Source organism: Pholcus phalangioides, unplaced genomic scaffold (assembly GCF_987345545.1).
Source record: "Pholcus phalangioides strain wild (caught in Gottingen) unplaced genomic scaffold, Ppha-v1.0 ptg000010l_1, whole genome shotgun sequence".
In the NCBI taxonomy this organism is placed as follows: domain Eukaryota; kingdom Metazoa; phylum Arthropoda; class Arachnida; order Araneae; family Pholcidae; genus Pholcus; species Pholcus phalangioides.
Window position 1 is genome coordinate 29,371,683 of NW_028301603.1, and position 26,813 is coordinate 29,398,495.

Genomic DNA, 26,813 nt, shown 5'->3' on the forward strand with positions numbered 1-26,813 from the left:
TATGACAATGAATTATTAGCTGTGTGATTAGCCAAAATTTTGAGACAGTAAAATGGTTCTAAAAGGCTTATATCCCGAGAGGGACAGAGCCTAGGTCGTGTCTGGTTTGTCGGAGTAAAATGGTTCTAAAGAGGACACTGGATGGAAATGTTATTTTATCCCTGCCATAAAAGTAATTATTCTCATGCAATTGCTATTTAAAAATGCAGGTTATGTTTAAAACTCATCAGTCTTTCAAAAAATTTGAAATGGTTTCATTGTTTGGATTACAATATTATAGTGAGACATTCTGAAAAAAAATTTATTACAAGCCAATCGATTTTCACATGATTTGGGGTTTTGTTTCAGATCATACTCAGCATCATGTGGTTTGGTGGGATGTTAGGTGCAGCTTTCTATGATGTGAACACTGCTGAAATGCAACTAATGCCTGATCAAATTGATGCTTCACCAAGTTTTACAATATTACACACACGTAAGCATAAAAAATTTCCTCATGTTTTATACTTTAGCTTTCCATGATAAAACTTACTGTATTTTTATGTATATAAGGGATCCCCTGATTTTTCGGACTTCGAATTTGGAAAAATTGAAAGATCTCTTTTTTTCATCCATGTATAAGAAACTCCTTCTGGTTTTGGAATCTAATTTTTACCAAAATGGGGGGGGGGGGGCTTATTGACATTAAAATATGGTAGTTTTCATTTGTTTCCTAAAGTATTTTCAATAATTATATTTTCTTAATCGATTCTATTTCAATTTTAATTCAGTTGATAACAATGAAGATGTTCACCATCAACATTTTTTAATTTCTTTAAAACAGGCTTTTTTGTATGTAGAAACTAATGTTTGTTATCAGTACTGGGAACTTGTGTATAAAATGTCTTGAGCTGAGTCAGCACTACACGCAATACCAATTGTCTTTGTGTAATGTGCTGAGCTCAAAAACAACGATGAGGATGGGATGACAAGTTACAAAACGAAAATAATCTGCTTCTTGCCAGTATACAGGCTTATTAACAAATTAAATTGTTAATCATTTGTGTCCGTATATCAAAGTGACTCTTGATTCTTGTCTGGCAAAAAAGCTATGGAAATGGTATAATGCTATGAATTTTTGTGTGTGGATGGGGAAAAAAATTGCTAAATCCAGGCGTATTTATTTCTCCTGGAGGAACTTGCGAGCATGTATAGTATAAACTAATTTTCCCTTACTTGTGTTCCCTTTTAATACTTACTGAAGTATTAAAAGATTTTTCTTTCTTTCTAGTTCTGAGACAGGTTGAACCAACTTGCATCATTGTAAGCTCAAAAACAGATGATCGAATCATATCTATTCTAAAAGATTTTCAAAGTAAGTGATCCATGTGAATTTTTACTCATAAAGTAAATGTGCTGAAAATGTTTAAATTTGATTGACTCATTTTAAATTGGTTTTTTATGCATTTGCTCTGATCAGCAGTTCTGTATTCTAAATTAGTGTAGTTGGCAAGTCGACAACCCATCATTGTGGCTTGAATTTCAGTTGACTGCTGAAAAATTTCTTTAAATGTTTTCTTTTAATTCTTGAAACAAAAAATTTTATTACACATTATAAATTATCATAATGCATTTATTGTGAATGCAATATTTAATAGCTGGGCTCATGTCATCTGTCATCCATTGAACATCTGGCTGAGCTCTGCTCTAAATTGTGTGGTATATTATATATACCACACATATAAATATTTTTAATATTTATATATTCAAATATTTAAATATTTAAATTATAAATATTTTTTTGTGCTTGAAGTAATCAGTTTTTGTTGTTTCAGGTGAAAAGAAGAATGCAAATGTTGAAAGTTCAGGAAGTGACAACAGTTATGACAATTATGTGAATCTTCAGTCTAGTCTAGATTTTTGTAAGTGGAATTGACATTCAATTTATTTTTTTTTACTTGTTGCAATGGTAACAAAACCTTAAAATATTAAAGTAAAATATTCAACACAATTGTGATAGCTTTTAATGGGTGTTAGGAATTTTGACACTAAATGAACAAGAAGGATTCAATTTTGCTCAATTTGAAACAAATGAAAAAATACTTTAAATTATTCACATTTAATATTATAATGCATTTATGTATTTATTCTTATCTTCATTTTAAAAGAAAATTTTAACTCCGATGCTCAGTATAGAATAAATGTTGAATCTTGGTAATCATGATTAGAGTTCATGTGTAAATTCAGGTATAAAAGTTAATTTTTCAAACAAAAAATTTTTTCTGTTAGTTTTGGGTCACATGACTTTTGCAAAACTAAATAACATTTTTATATGTGGTCTGGTGAGGGACTTCCATTTTTTTTGCAATTTTTTACATTAATATTTTATTTTTACTCGAATAATTAAATATTTGTATGATAAAAAATATGTTTTGAATGAGCTCATTCATAAAATTTGTCAATAATTTTTAAATTTGGATTCTATTGTAACTGATTCATTCCAGCATATGAAAGTTGCAAGTTTCGTCTTCAACACATTGAATTGCCTAGTATGGCTGGAAGGATTAGTGAGCAAGAAAAACGAGTTTACATGAACACTCTAATTGATTTTAGTAAGACTTGCATGGTAATTTTGTACATATATTTGTATCATGATTTTTCTTTTCTTTATATGTCATGTAGTTCTTGTCATTCCTCATTTCAAGTCCATTCATTTCATTGAGTTCATTAGTTTAATCTGGTAACTTGTGGTTTATCTTATGAAAACTATTTCATTAAAAAAATGAAAATTGACTCTGTGTATCCACATACATAATTTTTTTTTAAGGTGAGAGCTGCTGGAGGGTTGTTGAAGTTTCTTGAAAAGCGAAGAATCAGAATTGAGCTTGAAAATTCTAGTACGCCAAATGTTTCAAGGATATCTGTATTCACTTTGTAATTACTTTTAAGTTATTAATTTCTGTTATTATAATACAAACTATTTTACGTGCTTTATGTTTGAAGATTTGTTTGTAAGTGATCAATTTTCTCTTTTATTTGAAGTAGTTCTTAAAGTTTTTGATATTCTGAATGGATAAAATTATTGAATTACCTTTTATTTTAAAAAAATGAAAAATTTTATTGTGTTCAATAAAAATGGTAAATACTGTAGTGAATTTTTATTATTCTCTTATCCATTTTGTAAAGTTTATTGTTTTGTCAGAAATATTCAATAATTCTTTGAATGTTTATATTTTTTCAGAAAAAATATTGTTGCAATTGATGACAACACATTCAGGTTGGTGAGGGATGAAATTATTTTTTAGTATTTTTTTTAAACTTTATAGCATTGACATTTTTTGTTGTTTGGCAAAATCTCCATGCCTTATTTTTATTTTAATCTGCAATTATTTTTCAGTTTTTTCCCCTCATTCTTTAATGTTTTTGTTAAAGTAGAATATTTCTTAGTCACTCTAACTGGGATCATCCATCAGCTGTTTGTGAGGAAACCCTATTAAATGAGGGAGATGAATCCAGTATGAAATTGATTAATTTATGTATTTTACATACAATACAATGGGTGCTTTATCGGGAATATATTTAATTTCACAAATGCTATTTAAAGATAAGTTGCAATTAAAAATGATCTCCATTGGCACCCTATACTACCGATATAGTGTGCTACTGGGGATGAGATGTTTTATGGAGGTTATCTATTGATCATACTTTTTGCATTCAACAGTATGGTTTCATCTTTCAACCTTTATTTTTTTCCTCTTTTGATGTTTTTTAAACTAAAAATTTCAACTTTGAAAATACAGCAAAACCTCTCTTTTGTGGACACCTGTGAGACACAAAAATTTGACCATGATAGGTCGGTTGAATAGAAGGGGTGACAGTTAGTCAGAGGTTGGAAATGTATACTTTTATTATACAAAAGAAAATAGAGAAATTATTTGGCCATAAAAGAAGGGTGACCACATCTGCTGGGTGTCCGTTAAGAGCGGTTCTACTGTAATAATGGACAAATAGACTCTTTCACCAGCCATAAACTATACATACTTATAACACATCAAATTAATTTGTTCACATAATGTAGTGATACAAAAAAATCACTGTCAGCATTAATAAACAAGATTTTTAAGGGCTACTTAACTCATTCACATCCTGAATTATTAACAAATTAAATTGTTAATCAGTTGAGTGCAGAATAATCTGCTTGTTTTGTTTGTTTTAGCCAGTATCCCCTACCAATGTGTGGTGATGAATAGGGCTCAGTTGTGATGTGGGGGGGGGGTCATATTTTTTGTATGACAAGTCATATTTTGGGCATTTTTGAGCTATTGGTCATATTTTAGGAATTTTCAAGCAATAAAAAAACTTTTCTTTTGGTCATTTTATCTCTGAATTTTCATGTGAAGGAATTTTTTTCAGAGATGTAATATGTGTGCACTTATAACAAACTCTTGCTTTTATTTTGGACAAAAAACGTTTGCATTCCCAGTAGCCACTTTTTTGTTTTCATAGGATTCTATTGCTATGTTTCCGAATGGCACACCAAGTACTTGCAAAAGATGATATTCATTCGAACATTCAAAATCTTTGCGTTCAATGCATTGTCATCATGCTTAAACACAGACTTTTGTCAAGAGAGGCAAACTTGGTTTTGTCACAGCAACCTGTCACTGTAGAACTTCAAAGCTCTATAACAATGTTTTTGCATTATATTTCAAAGCAAGATCTTTTTTTTTGAAAATTTTCCAGAACTTTGGGGAGAATATTTTCGGTACCAATGGTAGCTGCTGTGTATTTGTGGGCATTGTGAGGGATTTGCATTACGAGGATCTGGGTTCGAATCCCACTGGTAGCACAGTGGGGGTTGGCTGAAGTTGGTTTTCTGTTGTTTTCCAGCTTCAGATGCAAATGTGAGTCGATGATCCCATTGAAAAGTCTTGCAACCGATTCTAGTACCATGGCCGCAATGGTACAAATTGACACTGTCACCGGGGTACCTATTTTGACACCCCTTCATAATTTTGAATGAGCATAAAGCAAACTTGGCTCTCTTCCAGGTCCAGCGCACATTGCACCAGACTATCCTTCCCAGGGCTGCAACTAGATGCTTGGACACCCGGAGCAAGCGCACATTTTTACACCCCCCTTGTAATGGTAAAGGAGAGGTTTCAGAATGAAATTTGCACCCCCTCGGGTCCAGCACCCGGGGCACGAGAACTGTCTGCTCCCCCCCTATTTGCGGCCATGATCCTTCCCCTAGTTAAGGCCCTGCCTAGAACTGTATAAATATTCAAGCATTACAATTCACTCACAATTTGAAATACAGATGGCAGCACAATTAGATATAGAACATATGCACCCTTTCGGCACAACTCGTATCTGTCATGCCAACTAATATCTAGACTGGAATTATGCTCCGTTTAAAAGAAGTGGTATCGATGGCACCACTGTATTTTATTTTGTTAAAGATATTAAAAGCTCCAACACAAAATTGATTTAATGTGCTGCAACATTACAATTCAGCTTGAGAGACACTAAACGAGATTGCAGGAACTGGAGTCTGTGTTTTATGACAAGCTTTTTTTCAATATTATTCCATCTGGTAATTTTTAACGAATTTTCAAAAAAAAAACCCTTTGTTTTCTAAAATATTTCTTAGAAGAAACTAAACATTTCTTTTAACTTTCAAAAACGGAAATATTTTCATGAAATACATTTCGATTCTAGAACGAAATGAACACAGTTATTGTGCATAAGGTAGGTACTCTGCTGAGAGAATTTTAATTAAAATGGTAAATTGGTGAATTTTTTGTTTATTTTTTAACTTAAGAAGCAATAACTGAAAGAGACGAGATGAAATGGGAAAATTATAAGGGGACATTTTTAAATTTTAAGGTCACATATTTTCATGTTTTTTAGATCAAAAATCCGAGCCCTAGTGATGAAGTAGTGAATTTAGAGGGAGGATGCTATATGGGTTAAAGAAGGGCTGGTTAATATAACAGATTTATTTGTATTTAGGATATACAGATTTACATGCATTGATGAAATGATACTTTTTTGTGTTATTGATTTAGATTTCATTTTATTTAGTGCTCTGCAGCTTCTTCCACCTTTTGAGAGACGTACTGTTTTTCAGAAAGAAATGAAAACCAAGGAAAAATTAAGCCTTTATGGTAGTTTTAAAATTTTTTACTTTTTCCCCAATTTTTCTTGATTAGTTACATAAACTTTGCAGAAATCTTTTAAAAAGATTTTTTTTTTATTGATAGTATTTTTACAAATATATATATTTTTTTAATGATAAAATGCTATTACTCAGTTGTTCATTTTAATATTGAAACTGTTGAGAAGGTTGACAAAGAATCAAAGCTTTCGGGAAGAGGCATTATTTCTATGGTGCAGCTGGAATTGTCACAGAATTTGTTCTTGAACCAGTTATAAACAAGAGAGTTTCTATAGTCCAATACAATTTTTCACACATGAACCAAGAGTTTTATTTATTGCACTCAATTTTTGTTAAAAATGAGTTCCTTTAAGTATGTTAAATACCTACATCCATTGCTGTTTGATTTTACAGGCATTTTCAATAGATGCAAGACATTCATTGGAAGAAAAGAATTAAGGTTGAATGTTTTATTCAATTTATATTTTTCATTTAATTTGTAGTTAATATATGCAATTCCATCTTTTAGTAAAAAATATAACTATATATTAAAGTATTATTTGTGTGTTTTTAAAATATTATTTGTGTGTTTTTAAAAAATGGTCAATATTGCTTTTATTGAAATTACAAAGTAATATAAAGTATGAGAAACATGTTTCTTGATTTGTAAATGATTTAGTGTCACTGATTATTTTAGTGATAAGGTCATCGAAAATCTTAGTGAGTTAGAAAAGTTTTATTGAAATTTTATTTTAGGAGGTGGTTCCTTCAACCAACAAATGATTCAGCGGTTTTGAGTAAACGACATCAAGTTATTGAATATTTCATTGCTGGTCAAAATGTTGAAATTTTACAGTCACTTCAAGCAGCTCTTAGAAATATAAAGATCATGCATGTAAACTATTTTTTAAGCATTATGATTGTTTTATATGTATTTTATTTAGTTATTTATGAATTAATATTCAGATCAGTTTCAAATGTTTTTTGTACTTCATACTTATTATGATATGTGTGCCTCATACCAATATCTTTGTATGTTTTTCACTTTTAATTTTTCATTATTTTATTTATGCATGTGATGTATGCGAATTGAGAAAAATTTTAAAAATACAGAATTAAACGTTGTTAAACATTTTATTATATAATGTTCTCCCAGTCTATGTTGTAAATTTTTTCCTCTTAATTTTGGTTTCAGACTATATTGGCTCGCATGAGAAAAGCACAAGCAACAATTTATGATTGGCAGCGGCTGTATCGAGTGAGCTTTATTTTTAATTGCTTTTTTCATCATTTTAATAGGCAATTATCATTAAAAGGGAGTATTGTTATATATAAGATTTCTACTGTATATGGAATTTTCTAAAATTAGAATGTAATATTTTGGTGATGCTGATTCAATAATTTCTTCCAGACTGCATACAATGCTATGCTTATCGGAGATACATGCAGATCAATAGCTGCTAACATAGAGCTATTTGATGAGGTAATTATTTCTTGATTACACCAATTGAGCCTTTGAATCATTTTACTATTTTTGTGTGTAAATGAAATTAAAAATTTTGTTCTTTGTTTTTAAAAGTTTTTTTTAAAGTTTCAGTTATTAGATTTCATAACTGTGATATCATAACAAGTGGTTTTTGTTGTTTTCTGCCACTGCTTTTTTGCTCTATATCTCACAGATAGCCAAAGAATTCTCGCAAGATTTATTCAAAATTGCAAGCCTAATTTATACAATTGTAAGTGTGCCAAATATTCCGTTTTTTTTTTTCAGCAGAAAATCTTTTTATTAGCGCAGCGTAATGTAAAAGCATCTTACTTATAGAAAATTCTTTATAGGTAGACTTTGATGAGTCATTTGCTAAAAATCATTTCTCAGTGAAACCTGGCATTGATGACAAGCTTGACCAAAGTCAGTTTCCAGTGTTTAACTTTTAGTTTTCATTGAAGCTTTTCATATTTTTTCATACTATATATCTACTATACCATTGAAAAACATAAGTCTGATATTTCACATGTTATTGTTAGTGAATGTGTTCGAAAAAATCATGTCAGTGTCAATTCTTTTTCATGAAAAATTTTCAAATTTTCTTTTCTACTTTTTAATTCGTAGTAATTAATAACAGATATTCAAAATTTTCTAAATTGTAGAATGGATTCCCTTGGTCTTTAATTTTTTATAGTTACATTAATTGAGGGATTCTTTCAAATTTGAATACAAATACAAATACAACGCCACAACAGGCAAAATGCCCAACGAGGTGGCTGATAAAAAGATGCCCATAAAAATATGGATGTCATATATTAAAAAAAAAAAAAAACTGCAACCCTATTAAAAATTTATATTACATTTTTTTTTTTTCGAGTTCTCCTCCAAAGTACAGTCTATGAACTCCCTTCCCCAATCACAACAAATTATGAAGATATGTAAGCTTTTTAAGAATGATGTTTCTTGGAGACCCCTTCCAAAAGCACAGGTTATTGGAAGGGGGTTAGGTAAAGTGAATATATTGTTTTCATTCAATACAAATTCCAGAAATTTCTTTTGGAGGGTGAACTGGTATTTTTGGAAATGTGTTTATTTTTTCCAATCGACAGTATTTATAATTATCTCTGTAGTATTATAGTTTTGTCATTAAATTTTCATTTCCATTTTGAACCAGAAAAAAGAACCTACAATGGCTTACCATATTTCATGACCCAGGTTGCTCAACGTGAACTCCAGAACCTGCAAGAAGATATTGAGGAATGCAGTGTCATGTATATCCCTCAGGTATGTCTAAATTATGTGAGGAAATATGTTTATAGAAAGTTTTTTTTTTAGAAAATATGACTAAGTATATAGAAATACCGTATATACTCGTGTATAAGCCGACCCCCCCCCCCCCACTTCAGGACCACCAAAATCGCAATAAATTGAAAACCCATGTATAAGCCGACCCCAAAAAATCCATGCATTTCAGAGAAAAAAAATTCTTATATTTTTATGCAAAATGAATAGTTTACAAAACTTTACAATATAAAACGATTCAAAATTTTTAATCCATTTCTTCTGAGTCTCTAAGCCCATCGTAATCCATCGTAGGGGGTGTGGCATCTTTGTTTTCATCTTCATCTGGGCTGCCATCGCCATTGTCACTTTCAAAGAGGATATCATCTTCAGTTCCATCCATCGCATTGCTGATGCAACACTTTTCGAAGGATCGGTGGAAACAGAATTCCACTGCTCATGTACCCATTGGCACACTAGGACAATGTCAGGTTTCTTCAAGGCACCACTTTTTGTAGTTTTTTTATCATCAGAACTCATTCGTTCGAATCCACAAATTCCTCAAATGGTCTTTGAAAGACTTGTTGATGTTCACATAAGGCTTTACAATCGACATTAGCCCACCTGGTATCAAAGCCAATGATGTTGTCGATTTCTTTGCCTCGTCTGTGACATTATCAGGGTTTTAAACATATCCCATACCAATAATGCCGGTTTCTCGAACACTACTACAAAAATGACTACTGATTGTGGGGTCGAAATTTTCTCATAAAAAACTGACCCGAGTACAAGCCGACCCCCCCCCCCCCCCCACTTGAGGAACGAATTTTTCCACAAAAAAATTTGGCTTATACACGAGTATATACGGTTATACACGAGTATATACAGTAGGTTTTTTTTACAAATCTGTATAGAAACTGAAATGATTCTATAGAAACATTTTCTTCAAAAGAATTTTTAACTTTATATTTCAGACTTTAGATTAGAATAAATATCTTTTTTCTTATGGTATTAAAAATTTTGATACTATGAGAAGAAACAAAGACTGAGAAATTTCAGTTTTATTAGTATTTATTAGCAGAACTACCACAGTTAGCTGTAGAAAATTGAAAGTGATCAAAAACTGATAAATCATTGTAAAGATTATAAAAAGTATAACATGTTTTACATTTATGAAACAGTTGAGAAGCACAGTTACCCAAATAATGCCATATTTGTAAAATGCATTATCAAAGTCAAGAAACAATAATTTGTCAGATTTTAATGATTTTTGACCTTTACCAAATTTAGTTGTAATTTCAAAGTATCCTCTCTCATATATATTAAAGTCAGATTTGTGTGTGTTTAAGGAAAATTAGATGAAAATTTAAGAAAAAAATAGTGGATCTGAATTTTTTTTTTTTTGGAATCAGGAAAGACAGAGCAACAATTTTCTAACTGGAAATTGGAGGACAGGGGTCATATAAAAAACATTAAATTTTGTGTCCCAATACATATACAGCCCTCAGTGAAATTAATGACATATCTGAGATAGACATTTTATTTGGATTCTTTTTCTGATTAAAAGTATGTTTCTATAACCAACAGTTTAAAAAATAAAGGATGTCTAAGAACTTAACTTTACACTCTGTATAAAAATAAATAAATAAAATGTATAAATAAAATGTTTAAAGTTAAAAACTCAAGTACACTACAAACCATGAGCCAGATATGAAGCTGTCATGGCCGTATCTGGGCCACTGGCATTCAGTTTGCTACCTCCAAGTCCCACCCTTAATATTTTGTATGAAATTATGCCTATGGAGCAAACTCGACATAAATAACAATGTATAAAACACTATTTACAAATTGTAACATGTTTTTATAGCTTTGTAATATGTTCCTTGGAAGAACATCTAGTTGTAAATTTCACAGGTTGTTTTACATGTTTTAGCTCGACATTATACAAATTACTTAACAATCATTTCCTTCATTTTAGTCAAATACGTTTATTGTTAATTCATTATCTGAAATTTCTGAGTTTTTTTAACACTATATTTTTTTTCTATTTATTATCATTTACATTCACAAAATTATCAATTAAATTCACCAAATTTAATTTCATAATTCAACTTCAGCTTGGATATCTGCTAGCCATTCCTGAAACAAAAAATATGAAGGAAAATAAAGATTATTCATTACAAGCTCTGCAATATATGGTAAGTTTTTAATGTGCTAGTATAATTAATTTTTCTCACTGAGCTCATTGCATAAAATAAGATTTGGTAATTCTTAAAATTCTGGAATATTTTTATGTCACATTTCAACTTGATACAGTGGAGTCTTGATAACTCGAGTCTCAAAAGTTTGATGTTCCAGATAATCCAAGGTGCTAGAATTTTTTGCAATTCTTTCTCAAACTACTTTCTTGCTGCTTTTTGCGAAGATTGCTTAATTTCATTTTCTTTGATTCTTTCAACGAACGTAAGCAACTTCATTTTCAAATGTCCTGGATCTTTAGCCTGCGAGAAGGTCTCCCGTTTGAAAAAGTCTTTGTGTAGAGAGTAAGCAAACCTTCAACATGATACTTACCCAACATAAAAATTCAAGCATTAACTATCTTATTTGAAAACATAGAACACAGATGGGAGCACCAGCAATAACACAAAACAAGCACAACACTAACAACATAATATGAAAATTCCTTTTAGTCTTCCTTAGAAAGGACCATCAGGCTTCACAGCCCTAATTTTAATGAACTAAGCGCCAGAGTTTCCTAAACTTTTTGTTTTTCCCCTTCAGAAAAATTCTCTCCTTATCCCCCCCCCCCCCCCATCAGTCTACCCCATAGGAAACTGTATTAAACCCAAAGCTTCTACCAGCTCCTTAGAAACTACCATCGCTCTCCGTGGAGGCGAAAAGTTTTCATCTCTTTCATCATTGATTAATTCTCGAGGATTTGATATCTATCTCCTCTCAAGGAAAATTTGAAATTAATTTTACAACAAAATTTTAATTTCTTTGAGAAGAAGAAAACAGAAGAGAAAAATTGGTGTTTTGATTTCGCCCTCCAGGGAGCGAGCGACATTGCCTACTTTGGGAAAAACTGAAGTAAGCAGTTGAATTCAGAATTAAATAGGTTAGACTAAGTACTAATACATATGTATAAGTCTCCCCACTCCCAAAAGTTGATTTCGGATAGAGTTTTCAGTAATCCGAGCTAGCTTCTCGGATTATCGAGGCTCTACTATAAGTACTATATAAAGTTACACAATGATATAGTGCACATTCCATTGAAGAAAAACCTTTTCTTTGCGTGTTTGGCTACATAGCTTTATTGTTTGTAACTAACTTTCTTTTTTACTATAGTTTATGTCTAATGGTGTGGCTTATTACAAAAGTAAATGTACATTAGGTAAGAGAAAATTTTATTTTTGAGTTTTCTTGATATATGGAAATTTAATTTAAAAAATGAATAAACATTTCTTAGTTGAATTCTAGTTGATGAACGAATATTTCACTTTCTTGATTGACAGAAGCTTTGTTTCCATTTGTATTTTGAAAATCATTAATTTTTAGAAGAATACAATTTTATGTCATTTTAGAGATAAAAAGAACATGAATGTGGTTCACAAGAATTTTTCAGAACAAAATTTTTGTATGAAGAACCAAAACTTTTGAATTTCGATTTGTAATTTTAGCTTTATTTCAGAACTTGATCGTTTGCTTGGAGATACTTTATGTGAAATTACAGGTAATTTTTTTACTTTTATTACATTTGTATGAGTTTTTTTTCCTGAAATTTTTGATGTTATGAATATTTGAAATTTAGTTTCTCATATTTTAAAATAAAACCCACCAAAATCTTCTTTCCCCAGATGATGAGACAGAGATAATGCACAAGCTACAGAATGTAATCTTGGACATGTCTGAAGTTTTGTACAGTGTAATGAAATACTGTGCTCAGTTGGATTGGTTAGCTATATTTTTCCATTATTATTATCTTGGTTAATATTTTGGTGATTTTGCATTTTTGTATGAATTAAGTTAATATTTTTTATTTTTTGTGTAATTTTTTGTTGCAGTCATTAACATATTATACTTTGAATTATATCATATTTCTGGAAATTATTGTCGAAGTCAAGAAATTAGAATTTATTCGTTTTTAATAGCCTTCAATATTTTTCAAATTTTGTGATAAGTTACTTATTATAATAATCTTTCAAATTTTAATTTTATGATTGAAATCAGATTGCACATTTAAGTCTATTATGTAACATGCAATTTTCCTGGCAGGTTGAATGAAACAAAGCATAATTTGACATAGGAAATAATTTATGAGTATGGAAAATTATGGTTGTGAGGTTGTATTTGACCATACCCAAATGAAATAAAAATAAATTTAAAAAAAAAAGGCGTTGGGGGATTATAAAATGTTATTTTTACTATTAATGAAAAGTCAGGCAAGAATATTTATCACATAAACGTATTGAACATTTTCGAAACAAATGTTGAATTTTTATGAAATAGCACATATTTTGCTTTTTCAATATATTATTATAAAACTTCAAACATTTGATGGTATATATTCATTTCACAGCCAGATAATTTGTTCTAAATTTCTTGATGTGTGCACATGTACATTCTATCTATACCCTAGTTTCCCGACCTTTTTTGTCCCATCTCATCCCCTTCAGAAATTTTTTCTCCCATCGCTCCCAGATGCAATCTAACCCATAGGATCCTATGTTATACCCGTATCTTCTACCACCCCCCCCCCTGGAACATTCCATCACTCCCAGGGGGCGTTTACGCCCACGTTGGGAATCACTGATCTATACAGTCAAATCCTGTTTCAGCGAATACCATTATAGCGAAAAAATATCATTTTAACAAACACTTTTCTGATCCCCCAGATAAATTTACATAAGAAAAAATACCTGGAATTCCTTTATGACAAAATTTCATGATAAAGTGATTTCATCAGTCTCTTGGAGTTTGTTATGAGGGGTTTGACTATTTCTTCTTTGACCACAATAGAAAAATATATATATATATTTGCAGTGGGGTATGCGGTATTTTGTAGAACAAAAAACTCTTATTAGTACCTCAGTCTGCTGAGGGTCTTATAAGATGAGTTTTCTCTTATTTGTTAAAGAAAATAATTATCAAATGCAAATGATGTTTGTTACACATATCCAGTTGTCTTGACACTGATCTTACCAGAGTCCACTCATTGATCAAGTTTCTGTGCATCTGATGAATTGTTTTCCAGATTGTCCATGTACACACCTGATTATTTTTTTTCCTTATATTTCATCAAAAATGTTTAATTGTAATCTGTGCTTTACAGGTAGACTTTAAAATTATATTTTCTTTCTTTACATTCTAGTTTGATATCGTTGGCAGTCATTGCTAAGGAATTGAATTTTACTAAACCAGAGATGTGTGAAGATGGAAGTATATCTGTTGTAAAAGGAAGGTCAGATATTCATCTTTAGTTTCTTTCAGTCACAAAGTAGTTTTGTTCCCTTTAATAACTAAAAATCCATTAACAAGAGCACAAAATTGCAAGAAAAATTGTTGGTGAAGCAAACTCCTTGCTATAAGCGAATTTGAATTTGTTTTTTTCCTGCGAATGATAACAAATTATAGAATATTTCTCCTTTATCTGCAGTAAAATTATCTTTTAGGTCTTGTTTGAATATAGCACAATCTCCAATTATTGATTTTAGCTTCGTTATTTTAAAATCATGTGGAAAGGGTTTTTTTATGAGGAGCATATGTAGTGATAATAATCAGTTTTTTTATAACTCTTGAAGAGAGAGAAGAAAGAAGAAACTAATATTTTTTCAAATTTTTTGTGGATGCTATTGTGAATACTTCCTAATTTTGCAACTCTTTTTTTGAATGTACAGTTTTTCTAACTTTAACATTAGTTTGTTTACTGAACAAATCACTCGTAATACTGAGATTTTTTTGTTACAAGTCGTACACATTATTACTGACTTTTAATACATCAGACTTTTGCTGTGTTTTTTTTCCCACAAAAGTATTACTCTTGATTAAATCAGTTGCAAGTGGCCCTTCATTCTTTATGGCCCTGTTGCCACAAAGAAATCATGATGGAATTGAAGCTTATGAAAACATAGGCTATGAATTCATTTGCATATGTATTAAATGATAATGTGAGCATTTTCATTTATTAATGATCTAATTAATTTTTGCTTTTTAAAATTTACATTCATTAAAAAATCCTTCATTCATGTGCTATCTTGAAGTTATACATTTTTACAATTCTCACCAATTTATAGGCATCCACTTCAAGAACTCTGCATTTCTGCTTTTGTGCCAAATGATATTCACAGTAGCGAAGCTCATGGAAAAATAAAAGTGATCACTGGACCAAATTCTAGCGGGAAAAGCATATATTTGAAACAGGTTTGCTGTACAGAATATTAATATTAAACTATCATCTCAAATTATTATCAGTCATATGCAAGCATGACTACAATAAATATATTTGATTTACTTCTATTTAAGTATAACACTCATATTTTTTTTTAACCTGTGATAAAAGAAATCCTTTTATTTCATTAAAAATCCCTCCAGAAATCCTTTAAATGAATAAATGATGCATATCTAATAAATATGGGTATGATAATTAAATCCTTAATTATCAAAATAGAAAAATGAGGATGAAAATTCGGCTTATATGCAATCATAACTTTATTTAGTAGTTCAAGTCACTTTCTCTTAAAATGTAAATGTGAATTCTCATAGCAGGGATTAAGTTTAATAATTATAATGGTGAATCAGAAAGCAATATTGCCACATTGCAAATTTCTTTCAACTAATGAACAGTTGTTCATGTATCTCTTTTTTACATTACACTTTTATGCTATATGATCATATTTTCAATTTCTTCGACTTTCATCATGTATAATATTTTAATCCTGTTAGAGCTTGGCCAAGTCCTAAAGAATTACTTATTTTTCTGATGTTTAGCTCTGACTTCTAAATGTTTAGATTTTTTTTTTTTTTTTTTGGTTGTTTATTCAGGTTGCTGTCATAGTATATCTAGCTCACATTGGAAGTTTTGTACCAGCAGAGAAAGCAAAAATCACCTTGGTGGACAGCATATATTCAAGAATTCAAGTCATTGAGTCTGTGTCTGTGAACATGTCTGGATTTTGCCAAGAATTAGCTCAAGTATATTCACGCACAAGTTTTACTTGTATTAAAGTAAATAAAAGCAATAAAAGAAAATGCATTTTTAAACAATCTTTCATTTTGAAAAACACTTTTTTTCACTTCAGAAGGTGTGCTGTGGTTGGTGATTAATTGTACTTAAAAAGTTTTTGAGTAAGAGTAAATAATTTATTTCTAATTCAGATTATTAATAGTTGAGAAATTTATAATACATCAAAATGAATGTTATGGCAGACTCAAAGTATGTCTTAAGAGTATCATGGGCCCCTGGGCCAATTGGTTTTTCTAATGCCCTACCTGGAAAATTCTAAAATTTCAATTAGTTCTCATTTTTGTGAGGCTCCTCTTCTCTTGAGGCCTGCCCGGGTGGACTATGCATTAAGACAGCACTTGGCAGATTGATAAAAAAGAAATTTCAATAATCTGGAAAAGAAGGGTATAAAATATTCACTGTTCAAAAATATTCACTGTATCAAAAGTTTCACTGAGCAAAGCCATGAATTGCATTGACCTCTACTTTCCAAACTTGAAAGAATGGCTGCAGTACCTACATAAGTCATATGGCCACTCCTACTGTAGGTAACTCTTTCAGCAAGAAACAAATGGTCGCATTTTTGTCTGAAGGTATACATGGAAATGGGGGTAAGAAGGGAAGGTGATAAAAATTTAACTGCTGTTCAAAAAAGCATCAGTAATTGCACTTGTGTTGGATGCAATCACTCTAGAATAAAACTGAGTACAAAGTGAAAGAAAAATTGCACAAACTACATACCTCCAAGAGACAGAACTATCATGGCATGTGGACAATTATGCCAGAGGTCAAGAGTAGAGTGATACCACTCATGAAATAGGAATGCACCATTATAATCACAAAATTATATCAGAAATACAACAGTAGAACCTCAACAACCATATCTGATAGGGCTCATGAATTTTACAACCTGTCTTCCATGTCTGAGATGAACTAACCAGTTATTAGGTAGCTATATAGTCAATTCAGTTAGTGTTAAGTATATAACCAATATTTTTGTTACTTCATCAATTTCCATTTTCAAAATGACTTTCTCTACAATATATAAGCAATAACCTATTCAAGGAAAGGTTCTTCATAATAATCTCAAATATAATTAATTACATCATAACAAATAATAAGAACATTAGTAAAAAAAACAAACAGAAAATTTCTTTATTTTTCCCTCTTTTATGCAATCATTGTGCCTTAAAATCATATATATGCAATAAAACTGGATATATTCTCTTAAATTGGGTTACTGTATTTTAGTTATATATGTCATTCATATTTTTTATGGGCATCTTTTTCAGCCACCTCATTGGGCAATTTATCTGTTGTGCCCTTCGTATTTGTGTAAATTTTTAATTTGAAAAAAAATTGGTTTCAAAGATGCTTAATATTTGAAAATTTGATTTTGTTTTTGCAGGTTTCCAAAGCATTGATCAATGCTACTGATAAATCTTTGGTTGTAATTGATGAGTTTGGAAAAGGCACAAATAGTGTATGTGTCAACATTTCTCTTTGTTATGTAATTTCTTCAAAGTATAGTTTTCAGATATAACATTTTTCAGCGTCCTCTTTATTGCTAATGACAGACCTTAATTTACACTGTTTTCAAGAGAATTTGCATTAATAGGAACTTTCACTGTGTTAGTTCTAGACATATAGTTAATTTTCTTTTCCTCTGAGTCGCGTCAAGACATTTCTTTGTTGAGATAACATTTTAATTTTTTCCCCATATTTGCATGATGGCTATGATTGAAGCTTGACGCTTGACAAAAAAATTTAATCTATCTTGATACAGTCAATGCTCATTTTTATGAATTCAAAAAACTTAGTTTGTAAAATTGGAAGTATTTCCTGTAAATAAGACCAGAGGACTGGTTCGTAAAAAAATTGTCGGTTTTCAAAATCAAGCAATGACTGTATATTCCAATATACAGCTAGTTCCCACCTTGATAAAGGAGTCATTTGGTTTCTGGCAAGTATCTGTGACATACCCTGATTTAGAAATAAATACACAAAACATCCACTGAGTGATTGCTCCATTACATCATCAACTGATTACTCCAGAATCTGGGAAGTGTGGTATAATATACTGAGGGCATAATAGGTAACTGAATAGGTATTATAACCACTTATAATTTTCATAATACTTATTCAAACAGAATTTGCTACTGTATCATAAAAGGGATAAGTCAGGATTGTGTATGATTATTGAAAAATCATGGGAAGTTTTTATTTTAATGTTATTCGCTTGACTTAAAGTATTGTTGTTTTTTTAAATTATATCTCGCTCTTCCAAGATGTAAATTTCTTGTTTCATAAAATGTGTGCTTTTGTTTAGGATTCTGGAGTTGCACTTCTCACATCAGCATTGATGGTATGGTTGAAAAGAGGATCCTCTTGCCCTCATGTATTCCTTTCTACTCATTTTCACACTTTGCATGAATACCTACCCACCCATAGTTTGCTGAAATTCCAGGCAAGATATGTTTCCCCATTTGCTTTTGCAATGTTTATTAGGTTTTTGTCACATAAAAAAATTTTATGAATATACTGAAATACATCTTTTCTATTGTAATGATTTGTTTATTAAGATTCATTTCCCATATTGTGTTGTGCTTTTAATCTGCAATGAGTGTATAGCTTGTCAAGTTTTATATTCTCATTATACTTGTATATATATATATATATATATAGTAGAACCTTGATTATCTGATTCTTTTTTATCCAGTACTTTGTCAACTGATATCAGTGCCAATATTTTTTCCATGGTGGGGAGAGATTTATAGAAATCTCATACTCATGCAAATATGAAGACAAAAAGACTTTGCAAATACATATAACCAACAACAAGGATGACTGTGGATGATGATTTTAAGAAACTGATTATTTGTAGCATTGAGAACATTGCAAATCATCAAAAATAATGTTCCTAATAATTTTGTAATACTGCTATTGCTACTGAGCAATACATGCCTCACCTCCCATAAACATATTTTGGGTCATTTCTAACTAATTTGTGCATGCCAGAAAGTGTTGTGTGTGTGTGTGCACACATGTGGCCTTAAGATGCCTGAATATACATGTTTCAAGTTCGAAAAGTGCTGTCATCTATTTTTCATACATTTTGTAAAGAAGCTGCAACATAAAGACTGACTAAATTCTGTTTTCAATCGATGCACATTTGTTTATAACATAATTTATAGCGATCATCAGAGACTTTAAATTGATACGTATTCAGATATCTGGAAATTTTTATTTGCTAACATTGGTCTCAATCATGCCAGGTAATCGAGATTCTACTGTATATATACAGGGTGCATATAGATAACAGGGCAGTATAGTATTTTACTGGTGAACCATGTTGATCCTATAGGCATACTTCCTGTTGGAAAAAACATCCAAATAACGTGTGGTACTCAGATATGTCGTTCATGTTGCAAGGGGCTGTATAGTTCAAATAAAAATAATAATTATTATTATTATTATATTATTTTTATGCAGACACCTTGTGCTCAATGACCCAGTTACAGTTGTCCTGTCTGTCCTGATGCCAACAAAAAATGTTCAAGTTTCTAAGCGCAATATTCACAGAGATATTCAAATTTGAAGAATTTGGAAATCTGGGAAAAACAGCATTAAATGCAAATAAAATGGTTTATCTGTGTTAAATGAGGATAAAACAGTTTATCCTTGTTAAATTTGGATAAAACGGTTTATCCATATTTAATGCTGTTTTTTCCCAACTTCCTGTGTCTTGCGAATTTGAATATCTTGGTGAACTTGCTCTTAGAAAAGTGGAATTTTTTTTTTCATTTTTTTTTTGTTGACATCGGGAAAACACTGCAACAACTTTGTAATTGGGTTCTTGATTGTTCGTATAAAAAGTTAACATTTTTATTTTAATGACTATACAACCCCTTGCAACATGAATGACATATCCGAGTATTATACGTTATTTGGGTAGTTTTCCTAATTGGAAGTATACCTCTAGGATCAAAGGTGCTCCAGTAAACTACGCTCTGTTACCTATGCACCCTGTATTTGTTACAGTAATGTTTAAACCTGAAGTCTGGTAAATTCTATGTTTTACTAATAAAACATAGAATAAAACTTAACAGAATAAACATAAGAACATAATAAAACACAGAAGTGAACTAGTGAATGTCCAAAAAAATAGTCTTAAACTTTCTTATTTCAGGCTTTTATTTAACCCAGGGGTTCTTAAACTTTTTCCACTCGATGACCATTTACCTAATCAACGCTTATTTGTGGTTCCCCAAAGCAGTTTAATAAAGAATCTTTTCAAAAAACTTTTCGTTTCATCAGTAATTGAACCAGCACATACTTTTACAAATCCGTTATTAATTAATCATTACTAACTTATCTCACACACTCCTAAATATTTATTATCAATATCCATCAATTAATTTTCTATGAATTATAGTTGGTTGATTGTACATGCTCTGAATTATAGAGCCCACATATTCTAAACAATATGAAATCTACTAATTATGTGCTTATTCTTATTTCTGGCTTTTACCATTTCGCTTTGATAAATCCTGGATTTTACTAGTTAAAACCTAGGATTTACTAGTCTTCTGACATTTACCATGTCATATTTTTTTTGAGTCCATGGATGAACTGCTTATGTTCAAAAAAAAGGTTTTCTGTAACAACATTGAACTATATTTTTTAGGATACTAAAAAGGACTCATATGAGCATGACCACAACTGGGGGAAGAGGCTGGTCTGGTGCCCTCGGTGCCAAACCAGAGGGGTGAAAATTTCACCCTTTAACCTCTCCTTCAATATTACAGGTGAGGGGGCACCAAAATGCATTCTTGGCCCTGCTTACTAAGCATCTAGTTGTGGTCCTGCATATGAGACATCATAAATTTTTGTTTCCAAGAATCTGTCCTATTTCGAAAACCATAACCAAATATTAGATTTTTATTCAAAACACCATGGCTTTCTAAAATAATGAGGATTCTGAATAAATTAACTGTGTTTAGGCACTTATATAATATATAATTATGGAAACTTCAAGATGTATCATAATTTGATACTGTGATAATTATAAATAAATGAGCATTCATACAGTTGGTTTTTTTCCACAAATTCATCAACAAGTAAAATTGAATTTAGACCTTTTATTTCTTCACTTAGACAATGGAAACCATGATGAACAAGAATGAGGTTATCTCTCTCTACAAAATAACAGATGGAAAGGCTCATGGAAGCTTTGCCCGTTATGTGGCCTGCAGTGCTAACATTCCAAAAAGAATATTGCAACGGGAGGAACAAGTAAATTCATATTTCTTCTTGAAACCTCCCTTTTCTTAACACTATGGTATTGAAATTCTGGATTTTTTTACTCTTTCAGAAATAAATAATTATTCCAAAAAACAAAAATAGATTGGGTGTCAGACTTTTTAAGATAAAACGAGTAAGAATGTTTAAGAGAGATGTAAAATAATTTTATAAAATGTGTAACATCAACTGCTTAATTGTGAAAATTTTGTGCTTTAGGTTTCTGATTTGGTCATAAAAGGAGCTGAAATAACACCAAGGGATTCACAAAGAACTGAAGAGCAATACAAGAAGTGAGTTTATAATTATGAATTCAAAAGATATTAATATATAATCCTTCATATAGTCAAAGAATTTGGTTGTAATCAAGAATTATTTCAGTAGATTCTTTAGCTTGAAATGACTTTCTAATTTTTTACCTCTGTATCTTGTTCAGTAGTATTATTATTTTGTTTGCTAAGCCAGTTCAGTGATATAGAATTTTTCTCTTGTATAACAGAAATAATACAAAAATACATTGTTTGTTTATGTTTGTTTAGAGCAGTGGTTCCCAACCTTTTTCAGTCCTCATACCACCAGCTGGCTCGGTTTCTTTCCACGTACACCCAACTCAGGGATTCTGTGTTTCCCCCCCCCCACCCCACACCAACAGGCTAATTTCAATATTCCGCCATTGAAGAGGTTCTTCAGAGTGGCATCTGATTCAAACTCTACCAACTTCTCCTTTTCTGGAATCAACAATGAAACTGGTTTAAAATACTTTTCTTTGTAAGAATTAGATATCCACCGATCACCCATTTCTGACTCTGAAAAATATCTTTCAAATGAGGATTTTAATCCTTCCAAGTGCTCAATTATCTTATCACCGACTACTAAATTTAGCTTGGCTTGTGACAAGAAATCATGAAAGGTTTCGAACACTCCAACTATCTCGTGCTGAAGTTCGAACAGTCGCATCAGAACTTAACCCTGGGACAACCACCTAATTCGGTGTGAAAAGCAGAGTGTTGTGAAGGCTGTCCATGTCATCACACAACAATTTAAACAACCTGAAGTTGGTAGTTTTTAACTGTGTGTGTGTGTTATAAAGTTGACAACTTTGACCGCTTCATCAAAAATGTTTCACAAAATTTGGGGGCAAAGGTTTCGATGCAAGGCTCTGTCTGTGAATACCGCAGTGAGTCCATTACATTTTGAGGTAACACGTGATGGAGGCTTGAGGAAAAACCTTCCATGGATTTTCCTTCATCTGTGGTGAGCCCAATGCATTTTGATCATTGAATTCCTTTTTCAACGAAATAATGATCAATTGCTTTAGATAAGTCTTCAACAGTTGTACAACCCCTTCAATGGGTGACAAAAAGATTTTCTTCAATAATTCTAAGTCTTTCAAGTACCCAGCAATTACAAGTAGCACCGAATATTGTGCAACGTCTGTACTTTTGGCAACTTGGATAGAAAAAAATTCACAGCCTTTGACGTGACTTATGACTGCTCGCGACATTTTCTGACATGTCCTGTATTCTTCGAGACACCACACCAATTTAACAGAAGTCAAATTAACACTGTCAATTTAACAGAGGTATTAAACTCATTATATGAGCACTTTCCTATGCAAGCATATGCATCTGGCAGCATCTTTGATGCTGAAATGGTGAAATTAAATTTTTTCCAATGGTGTGATATTTTTTCCTCATCTAGCAATATGATATCTAATGTAGTAGGAAGCCTCAGGTTTGACAGATCACTTTTGGCAGATTCAAAATATGTTTTCCTGTTTATATAACTCTGGTGCATGGCAAGCCGTCTTAAAAACTTTGTGGGCCCCCAGGCCAAGTGATTTTTCTGAGGCCCCTCTTCTTTTGAGGCCCCCGATCTGTCCCGGGTTAGCCCATGGGTTAAGATGGCACTGGTACATGGTACTTCATTTAGTGGTTTCAATCAACTTCCGCTTCCACACAGATATAGTTTTTAGCCATTGATCCATAGCGTAAATCATATGCGCAATAGACACTTGGTAGAAAAAGTTGACAGAAAATCGTGGGAATAACACAAGCCTCAATACAAACACCCATAACAAAAGTTGAACACAATGCAAATTAGTTCTTTGTTTTTATGCACAGCCTGGCATGCGTCAACAATCAAATCCAAAACACCAAAGAAAAGTGAGCCAAAAAGGACTGCTCCAATCCGGATCTTGGGTATTGGCGGGAGTAGGGAAGGCCTAGAACTCTTTTTATGAAGGCATCTTAGGAACGCTGATCCTTCCAACGGATGCAATCCCTCTTTTATAGAAAATTTTATTGACAGGGAGGTAAATATTACAACCGACAATATTAGTAAAAACCTAAGAGATGAGACACCTTTTTTTAGATGGGTGGCTGCCATTTCTTTTTGCATATCCCCTAATACATTCTTCCCAGTTGGGAACCGCTGGTTTAGAGGAAAAAAAACTTGAAATCAGTCTTTCATTTCTGTCATGAGTTTTTCCCTGTAAGGATTTTTAATTTCTACTAATCATAGAATCTCACATTTTCTTTGCCCTTTTTTGCTGATCCGTGGCCAGGTTAATTTCCTATCTTCAGCAAAGCCTTCTGAATTTCATATACCAAACTTTTGTACATCACTTTGTGACAGCCATCAAATTAAAATGTGCTCTCTTCTATCTGGTTCCTACATTTGTACGAAATTCAAGAGCCTGACATCTCTAGCTTAAACATTCTGGCCAAGAAGTGAGAGACATCTGTATCGCAAGTACTATGTCTGAAGTGCTGTCTTCTAATCGGTCAATAAGGATTCATGTGTAATTCTGAAATTTCCTCGAAATGTGGGAACCAAACAGAAGAGACATGTTTATAATTCGGCAAGAGCAGGGCCATAACTAGGCTGGGGTAACTGGAGCAGGCCTCACAAAAAATGTGCACTTATTTTGCATAATTTTTTCCTTTTTGGGAGCCCCAAGAACATGTCTGCCACGGAGCCCGAGAAAGTATGCTATGGCCCTGGACAAGAGGTTTGTGAGTGAAATACAACAGTTTGGTACATGAACTTCAAAAGGCTTTCACCAAAGATAAGAATTAAACCTGGCTGAAGACCAGCAAAGTAAAAAAAGCCAAGAAAAAAAAAGGAATGAGATTCTATGATTTATTAACCACTTTATGATGAAGGACTTTCTTGCCAATAGCTTGCAAGCAAAGGGGTTAAAATAAATTAAAAATGCAACACATCAGACGTTAACTGCTTTCATTTGTAATTACTAGGTTCACCTTTGTCACTAGAACTGTCTTTGAGATGAATGTGGACTCATCTACTTGGAATATTACAGCTGTTCACCAGTTGCTGGGCACATGCCAACTCAATACTCCTGGAACAAGTGACTCAAAGTCCACCAGTTTAAATGCATCCAGAACTCCAGTGGATGAAAATCTGAAGACTCCGTCCGTGGAGAATCTGACTACTCCAGTGATGTTCCCTGGACATTCATTCATCAGGCAATCGCAACATACTAACATTCCAGTAACTCCACAGACGGAATCTCTCAAAGAACCAGATGCTAGTCCTTCTGGCATTTCAACAACCAACCCCACTAGTTTTCCTTGTACTCCCCCAGGTCATACAGCCCCTGCAGCTTGTTATACCAATCAGTTCAATACTATTAGTACCCCAAATCATACAACTCATGATTTTACTTCAGTATCTCACAATGCTGATGAGATGGATCTGGATCATTTGGATGAGGAACCAAATAATGATATCATTGCTGATTCTCCTTTACGCAGCTTGCCTAACACTGAATTCATTTCTCATGCTACACCTGATAAGAGTGAGATGGAACTAGTGACAGCTGATGTCACTGAAGCTTCAGTTATAAATGACGACCCTATCAATGATGATGATGATGCCAAATTTTATGAACAGAGTTCATCAATGGCTACTCCTCCAGTTGGGTTATCTCCATTTCCCGCTATCACTGTTGATCACACTTCTGATGCTTTGTTTCCTAATTATTATTTCAGATGTCATTCCATTTAACATTTTGAAACAGCTAAATTACCTTTTGAATATGTACAGAATTTCTGTGTCATTTATTGCATTTTATTACACATTTTCTGAAAATGGGGTTCCCAATGGATTACTTTTGTATATCATGTGTGAGAGCACTTTTCTTTTCACCATGCTAATGTCCATGTAATGCTCATAGTCAAGAAATAAATTACAGTGAAAATGAAATAAAAATAAATTACATGAAAAATTGTACTAGTAAAAAAGATAAGGACTAGACAAATATACAGTATAAGGACTGTATATACAGTCGGCCCCCCGTATTCGCAGGGGTTACGTTCCGGGGGTGACCGCGAATACGGGAAATCCGCGAATAACCGAAACCATAGTTTTCTTCTTGTATATCTCGTTTATTGAACATCATGGGAAAGAGCAGGGTGACGCAGAGGATAGAACGAAATGTAAAAGAGGGTGCAGCGATTGTTAGCAATGTTTTCTGAAAGAATATTGTGATTTCTGTTTGTCGTATCTTCTTCATATGATCAAGTATGTTGTAATATAATGACAAGGCTTCCTCTACCAATTTTTCTAAATGTGAAGAGCGTACCATATGGGGATCTGTGCCATGAAAATAATCCATTGCTGATTTGAACGTGCGAAGCCTCCGCTATGTTACTCGTGGTGAACCTGTCTTCTACTTCTTTATCTTGATCTTCATCTGGTACCGCTTCAGTTTCAGGAGCAGTCAACCTGCATTAATTTGTTGTGGTGCTAAATTGTTGAGTACTATTTAAGTTGACAGTACTCGAAGAAAGAAAACTTTTGGCCTGGTGATCATATTAGTGGGGTACCATTTTTGAGTTGTTACCGTGTCCGCAATAACCCTTTGTGTGTCGGTGAGTAATTCTCCTGAATAAATATGTACTACAGCATTTTTAACCGAAACAATTAAGTCACAAAGAGAAAAAAAAATAATATGTCAACACACAGAGGTCTAAATACGCATTAGGTTCTTTAATTCTTAATTCATATAACCAAAACAATATATATAAATAAAAAAAAAACAACGATGCTGAAATACCTTACTTTACTTATCGAAAAATTAAAAAATTTAAATATCGCTGCAGTTTGGTTTTTCCTGACCACTCAACAAAATTTGAAAGAGAAAATTTACTCACTATCTCCCATATTAAGGTCACTTCATTCTTGACAACCGGATTTCGATGAACAGTTCTCTTTAACTTGAACACTCAGTACGGACAGTTCGTTTTCTCATAAGTCATCCTTTGACTGGCGAATCTGCTTGGCGAATTGAACGATTAATGTCCTCTGTATCTGTTGAAGCGACGGTCCGTGCTCATACTTTACGATGTCGGAGCATC

General features: G+C 32.2%; 1 protein-coding gene across 3 annotated transcripts in view; it reads left to right on the top strand.

The window, feature by feature from the left end:
• The window catches only part of LOC149081247 (mutS protein homolog 5-like), a 31,691-nt gene extending 6,041 nt beyond the window's left edge, over window positions 1-25,650 (top strand). For 2 of the 3 annotated variants that reach the window (XM_089238079.1, XM_089238080.1), the window contains 26 exons: window positions 349-475; window positions 1,271-1,354; window positions 1,815-1,901; window positions 2,484-2,605; window positions 2,807-2,913; window positions 3,221-3,256; window positions 6,067-6,149; window positions 6,554-6,599; window positions 6,896-7,034; window positions 7,335-7,397; window positions 7,551-7,622; window positions 7,819-7,875; window positions 7,976-8,048; window positions 8,800-8,909; window positions 11,024-11,104; window positions 12,255-12,300; window positions 12,598-12,639; window positions 12,764-12,860; window positions 14,278-14,367; window positions 15,200-15,326; window positions 15,948-16,097; window positions 17,537-17,611; window positions 18,458-18,595; window positions 21,286-21,423; window positions 21,649-21,722; window positions 24,690-25,650. In XM_089238079.1, coding sequence (XP_089094205.1) covers window positions 349-475; window positions 1,271-1,354; window positions 1,815-1,901; window positions 2,484-2,605; window positions 2,807-2,913; window positions 3,221-3,256; window positions 6,067-6,149; window positions 6,554-6,599; window positions 6,896-7,034; window positions 7,335-7,397; window positions 7,551-7,622; window positions 7,819-7,875; window positions 7,976-8,048; window positions 8,800-8,909; window positions 11,024-11,104; window positions 12,255-12,300; window positions 12,598-12,639; window positions 12,764-12,860; window positions 14,278-14,367; window positions 15,200-15,326; window positions 15,948-16,097; window positions 17,537-17,611; window positions 18,458-18,595; window positions 21,286-21,423; window positions 21,649-21,722; window positions 24,690-25,461 — 3,036 coding nt within the window. In that variant the 3' untranslated portion in view covers window positions 25,462-25,650. The remainder of the gene's footprint in view (window positions 1-348; window positions 476-1,270; window positions 1,355-1,814; window positions 1,902-2,483; window positions 2,606-2,806; window positions 2,914-3,220; window positions 3,257-6,066; window positions 6,150-6,553; window positions 6,600-6,895; window positions 7,035-7,334; window positions 7,398-7,550; window positions 7,623-7,818; window positions 7,876-7,975; window positions 8,049-8,799; window positions 8,910-11,023; window positions 11,105-12,254; window positions 12,301-12,597; window positions 12,640-12,763; window positions 12,861-14,277; window positions 14,368-15,199; window positions 15,327-15,947; window positions 16,098-17,536; window positions 17,612-18,457; window positions 18,596-21,285; window positions 21,424-21,648; window positions 21,723-24,689) is intronic. The other variant, XM_089238081.1, reaches the window with a different exon arrangement.
• The last annotated feature ends 1,163 nt before the right edge of the window (window positions 25,651-26,813 follow it).